This window comes from Genypterus blacodes, unplaced genomic scaffold, assembly GCF_046128005.1.
Source record: "Genypterus blacodes isolate CSIRO-AG114 ecotype Tasmania unplaced genomic scaffold, CSIRO-AGI_Gbla_v1 ptg000054l_1, whole genome shotgun sequence".
NCBI lineage: Eukaryota > Metazoa > Chordata > Actinopteri > Ophidiiformes > Ophidiidae > Genypterus > Genypterus blacodes.
The window spans coordinates 3122795-3140039 of NW_027466866.1; the positions used below are offsets into that span (position 1 = coordinate 3122795).

At 45.7% G+C, this 17245-nt stretch overlaps 1 protein-coding gene across 1 annotated transcript in view; it reads left to right on the forward strand.

Annotated features, from left to right (window-relative positions):
- Positions 1-7099: 7099 nt before the first annotated feature.
- The window catches only part of LOC143001555 (3',5'-cyclic-AMP phosphodiesterase 4B-like), a 74195-nt gene continuing 64049 nt past the window's right edge, over positions 7100-17245 (forward strand). Inside the window, exons 1-2 of the mRNA XM_076151200.1 lie at positions 7100-7234; positions 7349-7531. Of these exons, the coding sequence (XP_076007315.1) occupies positions 7522-7531 (10 nt within the window). The 5' untranslated portion in view covers positions 7100-7234; positions 7349-7521. The remainder of the gene's footprint in view (positions 7235-7348; positions 7532-17245) is intronic.

A 17245-nucleotide genomic window follows, 5' to 3' on the forward strand; every position in this document is an offset into this window, starting at 1 on the left:
TGTCCCGTCTGAAGTAGATACTCACACCGTGCAGGCTGGTAAGCACATCTGGGCACACATCTTTAATTCTTCTTAGTTTGTTTCCTTAAGAGTTACAGATTTTGATCGTTTTTTCCCCGTTTTGCTTCCTGTTTTGTTTCCCGTCGTCGTTCCATCCCACCGATGTGTCTTTTATTTTTTTTTGCACAGGCATTTTATTGTCCTAGAACATTTTAATGACTCAGTCTGACTCTCCCTCCCTTTCTGGAGAGTAAACAATTCCCCAGGCTGCTCGGTTAAATCATCTTTCAGCTGTAGTTACATGATGAAAGGACCACAGGATGTTTGAGCACAGATCGTGCTGTCGAGGCTGGTTCCTTCATACGGGCGCAGAAAACGACTGTTACCAAGGGAACCGTTGCATGTTCACGTTCCCCATCCCAACACCAATGCTCAGATTAATTTACCATTGGGATCACCTTTTTGTTTTTCCATTCAACCTCCTGAACAACTCTTGATTCTTTTTGTTGTTTATATTAACATGATATTTAATTACAGATTGTATTGTACTTTTATTGGCATACTACTGTACATGCTTGCTTTGGCTAATAACCACAGTGGTTCCTGGACAGTTTTTATTGTTATTAAAGGACCAGTCCAGATGTTGTGGCAGTGTGTGTTTGGTTTGATATGAGTGGAGGGTTCAGATCCCACCGAAGACACCAAACAGGAAACTGAGCTTCTTCTACAGGTGCAGCTGCAGACTTGTAGCCAGCAGAGGGCGCTGTTGGCCTGGGTTTTCCAGCTGTCGAAACAATCGTACAGTTTCTCCCTAAAAAGTGATGCGGCACCTTTTGTGAGACTGAACAATAATCATGTAGAGCCAAATCAGGAACGAGGCTGGAGGGTGGTCCACGTCACATCAGAGGGACAGATTGACTCCTGGGAAGGAAATGAAAGCATGAGACCACTGCTGTCGCACTGTCAGCAGCATCCAGCCTCACCTGCTGGTTCACACAGGCTCCCTGAGTGGAGAGGAGGGCTGAATGCTGCAGGATGGAAACTTCGGTCTTCCTGGTCAGTGCAGCTGTTCTCTCTCTCCTCTCCTCCTTTCTGTTTTTGTGCACTAATGTTTGTTACAGCGACAATTTTGAGCATCATCACACTGAAATTCACAGGATCATTGTGTTATAATGAGCGTGTTGAAAGCAGCCAAATGCTCCTCTCATTGTCCTTAATACCAAACAAAGGGACAGAAGAGATTTAATGATGCAGAAAATACAATGCAACAAAAAACAAACAAGGTGAGTTAGTCACAGTCGTGCTTGTTTCTAGTTGTCGTTATGAGTGATGTACATTTATCAAAGTGCTTAAAACAGCCTTTAATTTGAGAAATGGAGCCTGGCAAATGCAACTGCAGGATCACATTTTGATTCATATCACCTTGCTGATGCCTCTGTGTCTGAAGACCCTGATGTTAACTCCAGCTTTATGTTCCCAAGGGTCTACAGACGGCACTTGGGGCTTAAAGTACTCACACAAACTCATGAAATACTTATAAACAGCATAGATCAATCAGTGAGTGATTCAAGTGAATAAATTGTCAATGTTCTAGGTTTTCCTGACTCTTCTCTGCAGCATCTGCGTCACAACAATCTGTTGCTCTCCACCTTCAGCCTGGTGGAATATCTGCAACAGAAGGACATGCTGATCTCCCTCATCATCGCCTTCCTCACTGTCACAGAGTTCATCGCCGCAGACGCAAGCAGGCGAAGTACATGAGATGAGCTCACTGACTCAACACACTGCAGGGATGTCACAATGTATGGGATGGATGGATGTTAACTGCCCAAAAGACAAACACGTGTGAGAGACGATGAGATCCAGGAGGAGGACCGTCATGTTTTGCACGTTGTCCAAATGTCAAACAGTCCGAGCGGGTCGGTCACTGTTTGTTCTGTCTCCTTTTGTCCCGCAGGCTCATCAAACACTCGTAACTCGGTTGGGTTTGTTCCCCTCTGTGCTGAGCAGCTCTGAAAGGGGAAACACAACGCTCATATCACCAAGGAGATGAGAGCAGACGCAGACCCTCCATGGGGGGAGACTGATCTCCACACAGATGGTTTACAGCCTGAGACAGACGGAGGAACAGAGGCTCTGAAAGGACAATGATAAACTCAAGAGTCCACACAAAACTAAACGCCTTCAGTACAATTTTAAAGTACTTTATTATTATTTTAGGTTTTAAGGCAAATGTTACCCTAGGAAATACAGATTTTCCTACTAAATGACTTTTACACTCTGAATGTGAGATCTAACTCTTTTCTTTCCCTCTTTCAGCACCGACTTTGATGACTCACCAGCCAACCAACCAATTTGCCGGGTGATTCATGACTCCTGGTTTCTGAGCCTCATTGACGGAGTGAAAGCAGCAGAGGCAGTGAATGAAAGCGCAGCGCCGCTCTGGATCCGACCCTCTGATCTGATCTCCATCAGACCATCAGCAGCAGGAGCAGCGAAGCCTCGTCCGTCTCCACACAACTGCACCTTTGAATGTATCAACGTTTGGAAAAGATGAAACTGTGACACAAGGTTAGTGTTCACTCACAAAAGACAAACTTTGAGCTGATTAAAGGCTTTTCATTTCCCCCTCAGTTAGGGATTTGACCTGTTGTCCCCACAGAGACACATGCCACCCTCCACTTCCTTTCCCATCACCACATTGAGGACGATCAAAACAAAACGTGTCTGTCCCTGGTTTAATTAACTGAAGATTCATCACACTGTCATGGCCTTTAATAATAATGAGTTTATTTTGGTATAACACCGTTTCTGCAAACATCACACCTAACGTGGCAAAGTAGAATAACAAATAACAAAAGCAGAATGTTACAGCCAAAGGAAAAGTATTGAGAGTGAGTATGAGTAAACACAAACTCAGATTTAGAAAACTTTATTAAGGCCTAAAGGAGAAGATTGTTTTTGTCGTATTCGCTCCAAATGCTGACACACACACACACACACTCACACACACACTCACATAAACACCCCGTCAGTCTGATTCAGCCGTGTCACATACTGTAGAGGGGAGTATCTGGGGAGCGACAGACATTCTTCATTATTTGGGGGTTTGTCTCGATGTAATGACATCATGACGCGTCTGTCTGGATGGAGACAGACTCTCTGAGACGGGAGACTGCAATGAAACAATCAGGCCGTGTTTGGGAGGCAGAGGAGCGTGTGTGTGTGTGTGTGACGGGTGTGATGCTCAGCAGAGCCTGGTGGCTTGATCTGATTGGAGTGTTTTGTCTTCCATGTTTAGGTTTAAATCATAAGCGTGTACTTCATGGCTCAGTGAAGGACAAAGACCGTCCCTCTGAATCAGTGTCCCTGCTTGTCCACTGAACTTTACCTTCACGTCTGTTTACTATTCCGCGTATTTGGTCACACATGAGTCCGTGCCATGACAGGAACGTGTCTGTCTGTCTGTCTGTCTGTCTGTCTGTGTGTGTGTGTGTGTGTGTGTGTGTGTGTGTGTGTGTGTGTGTGTGTGTGTGTGTGTGTGTGTGTGTGTGTGTGTGTGTGTGTGTGTGTGTGTGACAACATGCGGTTGATGAGAAACAAACTAAGGACACGTGGCTGTGTGTCCATACAGTAGACTCATAGTTTCATGTACGTGTGTGGATGCTCTCTCACTCTCTCTCTCTCTCTCTCACACACACTCTCTCTTTCTCTTTCTCTCTCTCTCTCTCTCTCTCTCTCTCGTCTATTTTATGACTTTACTCACTTGTTTCTCCCTCATTTAAATTGTGTTCAATGCTACTTTTATTGAACTTTCTTCTAATTTTCATTCATAACCATTCATGCGTTCATCATATCCAATATTTTCTTTTCTTCCCATCCCTTTGATCTCTCCATAAGCTTCCCAGGGTCTTCCCACTGCCTCTTTCATCAGTTGATCCTTTTGTTTACACATCAAAGGTCTCTGAAGAGCAGAAGAGCTGAGAGTTGCATTTGATGTAGGATAAAAAAAAAATGATTTGACGAGCCTATCGACTGATTGATGGAGTGTGAGGATGCGACACATCAACACTGCTGAGCTTCCAAACAGAACAAGAATGTGTTCAAAGGAGAAAGTGTCTCCACTCCAGATGAACAATAGCAGAAATATCCAATTAACTGGAACCAAAGTGCTTCAATAGGAGATTTCTCATTTCTTAACATTGGTTTGTAGTAAAGAAAGAAAGTGACTCATTCATGCTTTCCTTTTCTTATTTCAGTCACATATTAACCGCTCCGCTTCTGTTAAACCACCTTCAACCTTTCTATATTACTGTTTCAATCATGATCATCTTCCCTCTGCAGCTTCTTTTCATTCATTCCGTCTCACATTGTGCTGCGTATTTTCTTTATTCTTATTCCAAACACACCTGGATTCATTATTTACCTCTTCAATTCACTGTAGTTTCTATCAAACTTGACTGAAGACGTCCAGGATCCATGTTGACCTCATTTCCAGCCTCTCTGTCTCTCTTTTATAACATTCATCCATCCAGAGAAATACTGGACAGGTCGGGAGGCGTGCTGCCATTGATCTGAAGAAGAAGAAGAAGAAGAAGGCATTGATTGGTGGCAGGCTTGACCTTTATCACAGTCAAACCGTGGCTCGTTACGTCTCCATGGAGAGTTTGTAATCATAATCCCGGAGGAAACGACAACACTCAACCCGCCACACTGTGCTTTGATGCGTCGCCTCGACCCAAGGTTGCACCAATGTCGTCGGCTGCACACGTGACCATAGAATAAGCAGAAAGTGTGTGTGTGTGTGTGATGGAGAGAGAGAGAACAGGCGGCTGCATCAGAATATTGCAACTCGGCGTTTGAAGGAGTGGATGTGTTGCCCGGAAACATTGTTGCAGGCAGATGTTTTATCTTCACCCCTGCTGACAGAATATGATGTCTTTAAGGTCCACAAAAACAATGAAAACACCAGGAGGAAGAGGAAGAGGAAGCGGTGTCCCTTCGTTCTTAAACTCACCTGTGTATTCTCCCGAGTACAGACATCATTAACTTAACACCCAAAACACACAGGTCTTTGGGGGAACAAGAGGGAGTCAGCAAAACACACAAAGCAAGAACAGGGTGCTCAAAATTATAGGCTGAACACACACACACACACACACACACACACACACACACACACACACACACACACACACACACACACACACACACACACACACACACACACACACACACACACACACACACACACACACACACACGTCAGTCAATATGCCCAATTACACTGTTAATGCACAATACACAGCGAGAGGCGACCGTGAAATATTCAAGAAAGCTCAGGAGGTATTTCTCTGTAAAAATATGTTTTATTTCAGTCTGGTTTGCATCGATGACACAGGAGAGAGACAGACGGAGAGAGAGACAGAGACAGAGAGGTTGAAAGGATCAACAAAGAGTTTGTGTAAAAGGAGTAACTAACATTTGTAGACAGGCTGGCGGCTGCAGCGTCTCCAGGACCCTGCAGCTCTTGGGGGGTCACTGGAGGAGACGGCTGCTCCACGGTGCTGCATGCTCTCCTCAGATGACCCCGAGGGAGACGAGGAGATGATGAAGCAGGAAGGAGACGTGTCAGGCTGCCGTTTTCACTTATTAGTCCTTCAACATGATGAGAGAAAACGGAGGAAAAAACTTTAAATAACATTTGCCAAACCTCATTCCGGAGGAGCTTTGTGATCCATTCAGACACAATTTTGGTTCCTTAGACGCTCTTCATGAATAATTTGTGGCGTGTTTTACATGTCTGCTGCCTGAAGAACAACATCAAAGGTCCAAAACACATTCAGATCAGCTGCTCGTGTTTTGGAGGATACAGCCAGTTTCCTGTTTCTTCCTCTGAGTGAAGAGAGTCTCAGGTGTCGTCATCTGATGTCTTCATCTGGTGGCCTCAGAGTGGAAACGGCACCTGGTGACACAAGAACACACACACACACACACACACACACACAAACAGATATTTATTTACAGAGATGTTTCCCTCCTCACTAATGTGCTGATAATTCACTTCAGCGTCTCTTCACAGGAGCTTCTCATCTCATTGTGGAAGGATGGAAAATGTTTGTAATGGGAATTCACCCGACTCATGTTATATTCAAAGTTATTAATGGTTTGGGTCCACAGATCTATAATTCAACATTGTGTGTGTGTGTGTGTGAGAGAGAGAGAGAGACAGAAGCCTAATCTCCACTTGTTGCCATTAGCCTCCCCCTGTGCAGGTTCTCTCCCTGACCTGCTGCCTGAGGAGATGATTGCAGGTGTGGAGATGATGATGATGATTGTGCTGCTGTGTGAGTTCAGCCGTCTGTCCCCAAAGACAAAGCAGCAGAGGAGACAGACCTGCATCTCATCTGATCACTTCAACCCAACATGTGGGAGATTGAATAATCGTGAACTCGCTCGCTCTCTCTCTCTCTCTCTCTCTCTCTCTCTCTCTCTCTCTCTCTCTCTCTTTCTCAATCTTTTTCCCTCACTGTACCTCTTTCTCTCTCTCTCCCTCATTCTCTCGCTCTTTCTCTCTCTCTCCCTCCCTTTTTCTCTCTTTCTCCCTCCCTTTATCTCTCTCTCTGTCTCTCTCCCCTCAATATTCTTCCCTTGCTGTCTCTCTCCCTCCCTCTCCCCCCTTTTCCTCTCTTTCTCCCTCCCTTTATCTATCGCTCTCTCCCCCCTCAATCTCTCTCTCTCTCTCTCTCTCTCTCTCTCTCTCTCTTCCACTCCCTCTCTCTCTTCTCAGTTACATAATTTTCATCATTCCAGTGATTGTTGTCCAATTCCAGTGGATTTGCCGCTGTGCACATTTTAAAGCTTCACTGCTGTAGTAGCAAATTGTATTTGTCATGTGAATATTCTTTTTAGTACCTACAACAGTATACTGAAGAGAGAGATTTGAGTAGCGCTCTCTCTCTCTCTCTCTCTCTCTCTCTCTCTCCCCCCCCCCCCCCCCCCCCTCGCTCTCTCTCTAGCTCTCTCTCTCTCTCTCTCTCTGCCTCACAATTGGTCCACACACTCTCATCTGCTGAGAGGAGGAGGAGGAGGAGGAGGAGGGTGGTCGGACGGAGGGAACACCGACTTTCAGATGCGTGTTGAGCTTGAACCTCTCTGACATCCACACGACCGGCAGCTTGTGAACCACAAAAACAACTTCAACCAAAAGAAAAAAAGAATTGCTTGATTTAACGTTAAGGCTTTAACAATTCTTCTTTTCTTTAATTTCGTCTCGGTAAAGTGGCTGAATGATGTAAATACAACAGAAGAGGCTGAAGCGCTTTGATGAGGATTTTTCATTTTCCAGGTCGCTCTCGGGAAAGAAGAAGCTTTGGAGTAGAAACGCGTCCCGGCTCAGGATGAAGGAGGAGCAGATGAAGATGACGAAGATGATGTTCACCTAAAAGACGCGTTTGATCCACAGAACAACAGCAGCGAGCCGGAGCGGCGTCGGGAATTCCCTTTGTCCCCCACGTGTGGATGAGCGGAGGTAAGCACGCGCCCGAATGTGTATGTTTGTCCTCGTAGACCGGGAATTCTGTCCCGTTATTCCCTCGATTTGTCCACCGCGTTATGACTTCCCGGTCCACCGAGCTCCCGGGCGCTGTGACGCGGGGCTTCGGGTGCGTTTGTCCTGCGTTGTTTGCCTCATGTCACCGTCAAACACAAGTTCAACCGGGGTAAGGCTCAAACCTCAGGGGGGTTTCCTCCCCAACAATTCATTAACAGCACACTTGACCCACATTAGAAGTCTCTGAATTCCTGCCATTTTCTTCCAAACGTCCCTGTAACAATCCCTGTGATAACCCCTAGCACAAAAATACAACAACGTCCCTGGAACTATACATTTGTTCTAATGCTATTTAGAGTGTTTTAGTTCCGTCAACTTTCAGTGGAGACCTGGAAAATGGTCCACAGGAATGTGACCAGAACCAGAATGTTGTTAGTTACTTAAAGGGAACGTTCAAGATCTGTCAACATAACAGGCAAACATCTGAGAAGAGTTTGGAAAATTTTGTTCCTTTGACCTCGTCTATCCATTTACTTGTAAATATGGTCAGCTGGGATTCTTTTAGGGACGCGGGACTTCAACTGATGTGATGTTTGATGGAGATGATGTTTGTGAGAGGGTTTCCATGCCTTGAATCCCCAAATTGGACCCTTTGATCCTTCAACCAGGCTCTATGATTCCTAGAAGTCCAGACAAAGGTCCAGAAACGCCCTCATTCAGGGTCGTAGCCGGAGGTGAAGCTTCATAAAGAGACGCTTATGTACCACAAGTGTAGAATGAAATCCCTCAGTAATTCAGGTGAATCTCCATCTAGAGACCAACAGTAAAGGCTGATGGTTACTCAGTCTCTCTGTAGTGCCTCTAAGCTTCTGCATCACTCATAAATGTGTCACGTCCTGCCATTGATTTACATTCCACCTGTTTGCCGTCTGCAGTATGCGGCAGATGTCCCCCACAGAGACCTGGACACTCTGTTGTAAGTGCTCGTTAGGGGGTCCTATGATGTTGACCTGCTTGTAGTCAGTGTGTATCAGTGTGTGACCCAGGAGGGGCGGCTGAACTCCATTGGTTTGAACCCCCAAGTCCAATTTTCTCTGAATTCCAGGATCGTGATGTATCTTCCTGTTAGTGATCTCGGCTATTAGATTTCCTCTTATGTAACGGCTGCTTTTCTGTTCTGATCTTTACAAAAACGGTGATATTCCCCCATCGTCATCTTACCTCATGATTGATTACATAGCCTAGAGTATGATTTGCCATTTGGTAAAGCTCGCTCAGTGTTTTAGGATGAATTCAGAGCATGAATAAGGAGGGTTGTTGTTGGTTCTGTGGGATTTCCTCTCGGGTCACCAAGTCGCCGTGGGAACTCCCAGTGGCGACGGATCCAAAGCCAGCAGGGTGACGCACTTTGTGAATGAACCTGTGAACAAACAAAATCAATCTGCTGATGGAAAAGCTGGCAGGAGCGGCTGAGTGCCCCTCTCTCTCTCCGTCTCTCGTGCTCTCTCTCTCGTTCTCCATCTCTGTTGCATCCCAAACTTGCTGCATATCAATCCGGTGGCTCGCACTGAATTTTTAAATGTGGAAAACCCATTGATCCCGCAGCAGATCTCTCGACATGTGCGTTGATTCATTTATTATCCCCTTCATTGCAGTGATTATACATTCAGTGTGTGCTTACTAATCAGGCTGCTTAGATGAGATGGTGTATGATCGTCTAAACAGCAGTTGGGTCCATTGAAGGATTCTCTTCTGTAGACGACACGTTTGAAGAAAATCAGCCTTTTTCCGACGCAGAAGCTGAAGAACATGCTGCTGCCCTCTTTGTGTGTTTTGATGTTGTTTCTGTGTATAGAAGGTGGTAATGTCGGCGATGCAGAACGGATGGGGGAAGGATTTAATCCAGAGTGAGCACGAGCACACGTGCAGCTCCGGAGGAACCGTTTGATTATGTCTGCATGCTCCAATCTCCACTTAATCCCAAGCAGAACCAATAGCTGTCATAGAGAGGGAAAGGGAGTGTTTATAGTGAATTCATCAAAGACCGTAACAACAAGCATTCCAGATTTTTCAGACCCAACGGAATGCAAACACATAGTAGGTGTGCTTTGTTTGGACTCTTTGCTTCTTCTGGGTCCAAGTTCACCTTGTTGAAAGAAGAAGCTGTCGTGTTTTTCAGCGTTTTCAGGGTTTTGTCTGCTTGGTGGCTCCAGCAAAAATGTGTTTGTAGCCACGTGAATCTTTGCCCTTTTCTTTGAAGAGGAAGAAAGATCCTTTGCGGTGTCCTTGCACAGTATTGTGTCATTTTTAGTGCAAACGCCTCCTCCACACACGCGTTCCGCTTCTTTCACACCTGCGAGCTGTCACGCCGTCACATCACATCCAAGGATTTGCTGAGTGCATCTGTTCTTTCTGGGCGACGCCCTCCCTCTACAGCTGTATGCATTCATAAGCACAATAGTCACACAGACGCAGGCCAAGGACCCAGCATGCATTATTCTACACCTCCTGTTCTCTTGGCCAACATGATTGATGAATGATTTGCTGCAAACATTTCTAAATCCTGATATGGATTATTGGATCTACAGTATATACTTTAATATTATACTTAAAGGGCATGTCAGCTTTCTGGCTCCTGATGATGATGATGATGATGATGCTGAAATCCTGAATCCTCATCATGTCTCTGTAGCACCTCCTACTGGTAGACTTTGGGAGCTAACTTTGTGCTGCCCAGACAAACCACCATTAACCACAAGGGGGACTCGCTACCTCAATTGTCAAGTCCATTCCTGGTGTTTTGGGGTGTGTGTGAGCAGTTCTGGAGGCAGGACGTGGGGCGCAGCGGCAGAATGAGAAGGAGGAAGAGGGAGTCGATTAAAGTTTCTCCACGTTCTGACAGACTGCTGATTTAAAATGCAGTATTTGTCTCATGAAGTAGTCCCAGCAGCTGCATTTCCACCTGCCAGACGGAGGAAAACCGCAATTTACTCCAATTGCAACCACTTTTACACCCACATTAATGTGGATGACGTAGATTCCACATTGACGCGAGATGTCGACGAGACCTTTAACCTCAGAATGTCCTTTTTTAAATGTGGTGTATTTATCTTTATTGGCACCATAATCACGTTGGTCCAAGCAATTAAAGTACTCTGGGCAGATTTCTGGGCCAGGAGACTCTGAGCGCTAAAATGGAAGCCGAAGTGCAAACAGGAACATCCAGAATGTTCCGTCAATCAAGTATCCCTGTGTTTAAGGCATTGACAGCGTTGAGTAATGTGACCTGACTTGTTTACATGTACACACACCTGCAACTCCTTGTGTTTTGTAACAACAATATGCTCTCTGCTGGTGGTGCATCTGTCTGGCACGTATTCCCCCACACGGCACGGCGGTGTCAAATCTGTGCAGAAGTTTTATGCATGAGACGCCCTGAGAGAGAGGGAACGCTTACCCCGGTGTACTCTTGCATAATCTGTGCGTAACGTGTGCAGTGTAGAGTTGTGAGGGTCTATACACTGTGTGTGTGTGTGTGTGTGTGTGTGTGTGTGTGTGTGTGTGTGTGTGTGTGTGTGTGTGTGTGTGTGTGTGTGTGTGTGTGTGTGTGTGTGTGTGTGTGTGTGTGTGTGTGTGTGTGTGTGTGTGTGTGTGTGCATGCTGATTATTCATGTGTGACAGCAGCCATCCATCTCTACGAATTCCCTAGAATGGAAAAACTACAATAGGACGTCAGCGGGACTAAAGAGGGGGTATTAAGTAGAAACATCAAGAAACACAGGGGAAAACTAGGAGGAGGAAGAGGAAGTGTGACGGCAACATATCCACCTTGTTTGTTATTCCGGGAATGCTAGAGAAATGAAAGAGTTTGTTTTTTCTGACCCAAACGCATGACCCCATCTCCTCACCGCGTGCCTGGGTTCGTTTCTTAATCTCCTCTGTGTCGGCGGCAAAACGGAGGCGGCGTCGAGTTTTTGCAGAGGCAAACAGAGAGGTAGAACGAGGAAAATTGGAATCAGGTGCGGCGTAGCACTTATGAGACAATAGACGGCCTCTCCCGAACACCGCCGTCACGCGTTTTCTGGATCGCACATGGCGGCGAGGCTGCTGGTTAGCACGTTACAGGAAATGAAGCTCTCAGAATCGTGAATGAATTTCCAATGAAGCAGCTGTGTGTGTATTTTAAGAAAACACATAGCAGATGTTTGGTTTTTCCATTCTGTTTCCCGAAAGATGTTGTCCCTGCGCATTGCCCGTCATTCCAGATGTCACTTCTTCCCGTCTCCGCCCCGCCCATTTATTAAATCCCTCCAGCCATGACAACATCATCATCCTCTCTGAGATGAAGTTTTAAGTGGGCCTTTTTGCCTGCTCTGGTCAATACAGACAGGATAACGCCTGCAGTCTACGGGCCAGACGTAATTGATGTATCACGGTGGATATGTGGCACGGCGGTAAAGTGGAGGTGTGTGTGCTCGCGCATTAGTTTGAGACACAATCTGAGGAAGAGATGGAGCGGATGAGAGGTGGAGGAATGCTCGCCGCCGCCGGCTCACTGTAATTACAGCAGTGACAGTCAGGGCACATATCAGGGAAATGGGATTTTAGTCGTCTAACACTCTACACACAAGGAGAAAAAAGGTCCTCGCCTATCATCACTGTAGCAAAGCTTTTAGTTTCAAAGGTCGGGATCCATCTTAAGAATATCCGTCTTTAATATATTTGATTAGAATTAGAATCGTCAGCCATCTTGTCTCTCACTTTGGGTTCTTCTTGAAATTGCAACACCTCTACATTCCAGCAGCTTCAGTGATCTCTGTCCTTTGCTGCCTAACATGATAACATTCCCCCAAATTAGAGCAGATGTTTGTTCTTGCAGCATTCGTGTGACTCATCAGATGATGATACACACTCTCCTCACCGCACCAGTGTGTGTGTTTCAGGCAGCGGATATTTGTTCTTCTGTGGGCGACTTCTTTTTATGACATTTTTAGCGCCAGGAAGCTTTTTGTGAGCCCCGTAACAACAATAGTAGTTTATTGTAGGTCACAAACTGCGAGTGGCTCGTTTTGGAGCGTCGTTACACTGCCACACGCGTCTCGTTTAGTCTGGTTTATGTCCTGGTTACCTGCATTATTCCTCCTGTCTACCCTCTTCTTCTTCATTCTGCGATCTTCTTTGTCCCTCAGGCTTCTGCTGCCTCGAAGCGACACAAATAAGCTGGGTTATTAATTTAATCAGCCTGTGAATAACGGCTCCCACTCCTCACCCTGTCTGTCTGACACGCAGACACACAGCTTTAAGTGACACACAGATAAATGGCTGCTACGAGACGAAGCAGGTAATTGTCAGTTATTAACAGACTCACAGTGAATCCGTGTTGCAGAGAAGCAGGTGAAACAGAAAACCCACATTTTCCAACTAGGAGACTTTCTTTAATAGGCATCACAGGTGTGTGTGTGTGTGTCTCTGGCTGGAAGTCACAGCCTGATAATAAAGAAGACATCATCTGCAAAGAGTAGAGACGCAATCCTGAAGTCACCAAATTTGACAGCTCTCTGACCCCTGACCTTTATTAAAGTGAGTTAGGAATGGGATTATTGGCCTTGTGGCACGTGTCACATGTGTTCAGTCGTTCCGTTATTGATCAATGAGGCGTGCAATGAACTGATGTGCATATTGTGTCTCCAACTATCGCCGCTCTGTGAAGTCTCTGACAGAGTTGAGCAGTTTTGCCGTGTTTTGTTTACTCTGGTCTGGTTTTTTGTCAATGGAAGTCCTTTAGCACCGTCAAGCAGGAGTCCAATTAACTGGACAGCCAATCAATAACTTTTGCAACGTGCCCTAACAACAGGTCGTCTGGTTTCTATAGCGTCGGGCTGCTGTTAACTGTTACTGTGTGTGTGTGTGTGTTTTCTCTCTATGGGAACTATTCATGTGAATATGAAAGCAAGTTAGCAGCAATTTTCAGAGCTGTAATTCCACTTAACAGACCAGAAGAGGAAATATTCATTATGTCTTATTATGTTTTGTGGGTAAAGAGCACTTTGGTCTCTTTGGGCCTCGTCAAGCAGGCGTTGCTAGGGAGAAAAGTCAAAACATGGTCTGTGTGTGTGTGTGAAAAGCACGAGCAACTTGTGAACAGCGAGAACAGAGAGAGGAACTGAGATGGAAACATATAAGAGAAGAAGCTTTGCTCATTAGAAACTCCCCGGAGGCTGTGAGCTCGTCTCAGACTGATGATCTCTGTGAGGGACAATGACGTCCCCAGACACGCCAAGCTCGTCTCTGGAGCCGGCAGACAACGCCTGTGATCATCGGCGTAGATATGAAGCCGCTCCGTGGCTGCTGAGGGACCTGAGGACGAGAGAGAAGAGAAGAAATGTGAGGAGCTTTGTCTTCTGCATTTACAAACGAATGTACCTCCTTGCTAGCTTTTGGCTCATAGTCCCGTCTAACAGTTGGAACGCCGCTTCTTAAGCCTTTCTAGGTTTGATATCAGCTTCTCCAATATTTGTCCGTTTTGCTTTGAGTCCTCTCCTCACTCTCCTTATGTGCATTTAAAAATAAAAAAGATAAATAAATCCAGAATCCTGAATTTGGATGGAAAACGCTGTGAGGAAAAACATTGTGGTGGATCATGTGGGTGAGATCTGCTTCCACTGCTCCGACCTCTCGCTGGTTCCTCACGTGGGAGGAGAAGCTCGCTGCACGCTGATGTGAAACCATCACTTCACATTCATGCCTCTGCCGTCTCCAGCTCGCTGTGGTAAAAAGTGTCATTATGTCATGAATCCAAACGGAGAGGAGTTAGTTTGAGTTAAATTAGCGGCCCTGCTAAGTGTTCACAGTTAGTAATATTCATATTCGTTGACCCACATTGCTAAACGTTTATTATTAATAGTGTTTTTAGGCTGTGACTAGTCTTTGTGTCACAGACGGGTTTTTAAACACAGGATTTATTAAAGTGTCACGTCACCCTGCGGAGCTTTTCTCCCACTTTCCCAGCCCATCTGTGTGCATTACAGTGAATTAGCAGTGGAGCCTGAGCCGAGGATGAAGAGGATTCACACTGTAAAACAGCTTTTGGAGGGATTTGGCAGAACGGTTGCTCCTGAATCCTACAGGATGTGAGGAGAAAATCAAAGTGCTTTCTGTTTGCTGCACTCTGATGTAATCGTATTGGGCCACACGCTGCGTTTTGCTGTGAATGTTCTTGTTGTTTTTCTTTCTACTACAACCAAAAAGAGGAGAGAGAGAGAGAGAGGCAGAGCAAGAGAGGGACTGAGACTGAGACGGAGAGAGAGAGTGAGAGGGAGAGAGAGAGAAAGTCTGTGAGTCTGCTCACGTCTCTCTGATTTGGGTTCATTGCCAGTCCTAATCCCACCATGAGGGTAAAGACGTCCCGGCTCAATGGGACGTCCTCACCCTGGTGGTCTCAGTCTCCTGTGTTCATCCATCAGTGTGATGTCCCTCAGTGAGAGGACTGATTCTGCAGTCAGTTAACTTACGCTGAGCATTTTCATGGAGCGTCATAAATATGATCACTCATAAAAATGGAGGCAGCAACGGTACAGAAGTGACCTCATTTACAGCAGGAGAGTCTCTGCTGCTATGATGTCAGGAGTGATGTCATTTTAGGCTCCGTCCCATCTGCCGCTGCTCCATCTCGCGTTTATCTGTTGTGATATTTATGCTCATCAGCTGAACTGTAGTTTCTTATTAGCCTTTCTGGGGAGGTTTGATGTAGTAATTGCGTATTGGGAGTGAAGATCCTCTGCTGAAGCTTCCTGCTGCGATATGACAGGATTCAGAATCTGTGGAGGATTAAATTCTTTATTAAGCTTCTTCCTAGTATTTGATATTATCTCATAAATGTGAGAGCGGCTCATTCAGAATACTTAACAGTTCTTGGAATTTGGTTCTGTGGATTAATGGAGGCGCTGTGTTATGATCATTTCTCTCTCTCTCTCTCTCTCTCTCTCTCTCTCTCTCTCTCTCTGTGTCTCTCTCTTCCCCCCCCCCCTCTCTTTAATTGTGTCTGTCTTACCTCTCTGTCTGTCTTGCGCTGCCAGACTGCACTTTATTTCCTTTTATACTCTTATCATGCATTTATTAAGATTTAAATTCAGTTTTGGTTCAAATAAGCCTGAAAGTATAAAGGTCTGGAAGGAAATTTGAATTTATGGTAACAGGGATTGGCTGAATAATTTTTAAAAATGGGAGGCACGTTCTACAAACCCATGAAATATGTGAAAATGCTGAAACCCCACCTGATAGAACGAAGCCTGAAGGCCTGAAAAAAGTTTCTCTACCTGAATGAATGAATGAAGAAGTTACAAGCAGTTTGAGTGATAGCTCAAGCTCAAGCAATTTGGAGCTGCTGTTTGTTTATAAACAACAGATTCAGCCAATAAATGTATTGCAATGTATCTCTCTCTCACTCACTTTCTCCCTCTTTTGCTCTCTCTCCCTCTGTCACTCTACCTCGCTATCTCTCCCTCCCCTCTCTCGCTCTCTCTCCCTCTATCACTCTCTCTCTCCCTCTGTCATTCCCTCTCTCTCGCTCCCTCCCTCTCTCTCGCTCCCTCCCTCTCTCTCGCTCTCTCTCCCTCTGTCACGCTTCCTCTCCCTCTCTCTTTCTCTGTCACTCTCTCTCTCCCTCTCCCTCCCTCTCTGTCACTCTCTCTCTCCCTCTGCCTCTCTCTCTCTCTCCCTCTATCACTCTTTCTCTCACTCTCTCTCCCTCTGTCCCTCCTTTTCTCTCTGTCTTCCTCCCTCTCTCTCGCTCTCTCTCCCTCTGTCACGCTTCCTCTCACTCTCTCCCTCTGTCACTGATGACAGATGTGTACACACACACACACACACACAGCTGTTTTTGCTTATTTGGTGTGATTAGCCATTTCCTCCGCACTGCATTGGGGCATAAAGGCGGCGCTTGATTGACGGATCACTGACTCTCAGTTTAGGCTGGAAATTGGCATCGCAAATTATAATTTTGCACATTTCCCCCGGGAACGTAGACATCAACATCGGCTCCCATTCAAAGCCTCACCAACTAAATAAAAGCACATTAACTCTCCCTTCATTCGCTGTTAGAAATATGTTGTTTACGAGCTGTATGCAAATGAGACTCAGATATTTGTATAATTAGTTGAGTTGATGAATAATTCTGACCTTTAGGGGCTCGTTGCTGAGTTTGAGAAATGTTTGAGAGATACTGTATCTATTTTTTGCCTTCATCATAGTAGATTTGGATGGATTTGGTGGTTCAGCATAAACAATCAGAAGCCTCAAAGTTGCCTTTATAGATGCACAGCTGGGTGTCGCAAACCCTCTCAACTGGATTCCATGAAGCGCTGTGTGTGTCACCAAAACATGCTCACTCTCTCACTGACTGCTCGGTCTCCTGGTTCTGTAAATCGCAAACAAACTAAGTGAACAAAGAACACGGGGGAAGGTCAGACAAAGAGGCAGACACGCAGACACTCGGGCTGGAAGTGGAATTCTATTAGCCCGGTAACACAGAGAACGAGACGAGTGGAGCAGCGTGAGCAGCTGCTCCGTCGGCGTTTGGTTTCCTCTGTCAGCAGGACCGACAGGCAGAAAGCTTGTTATCTCCGCTCGGTTGGGCTCCGTTAAAGCCTGTTGGCAATGACATCTTCACACATGAGAGCTACGAGATGAGACGCG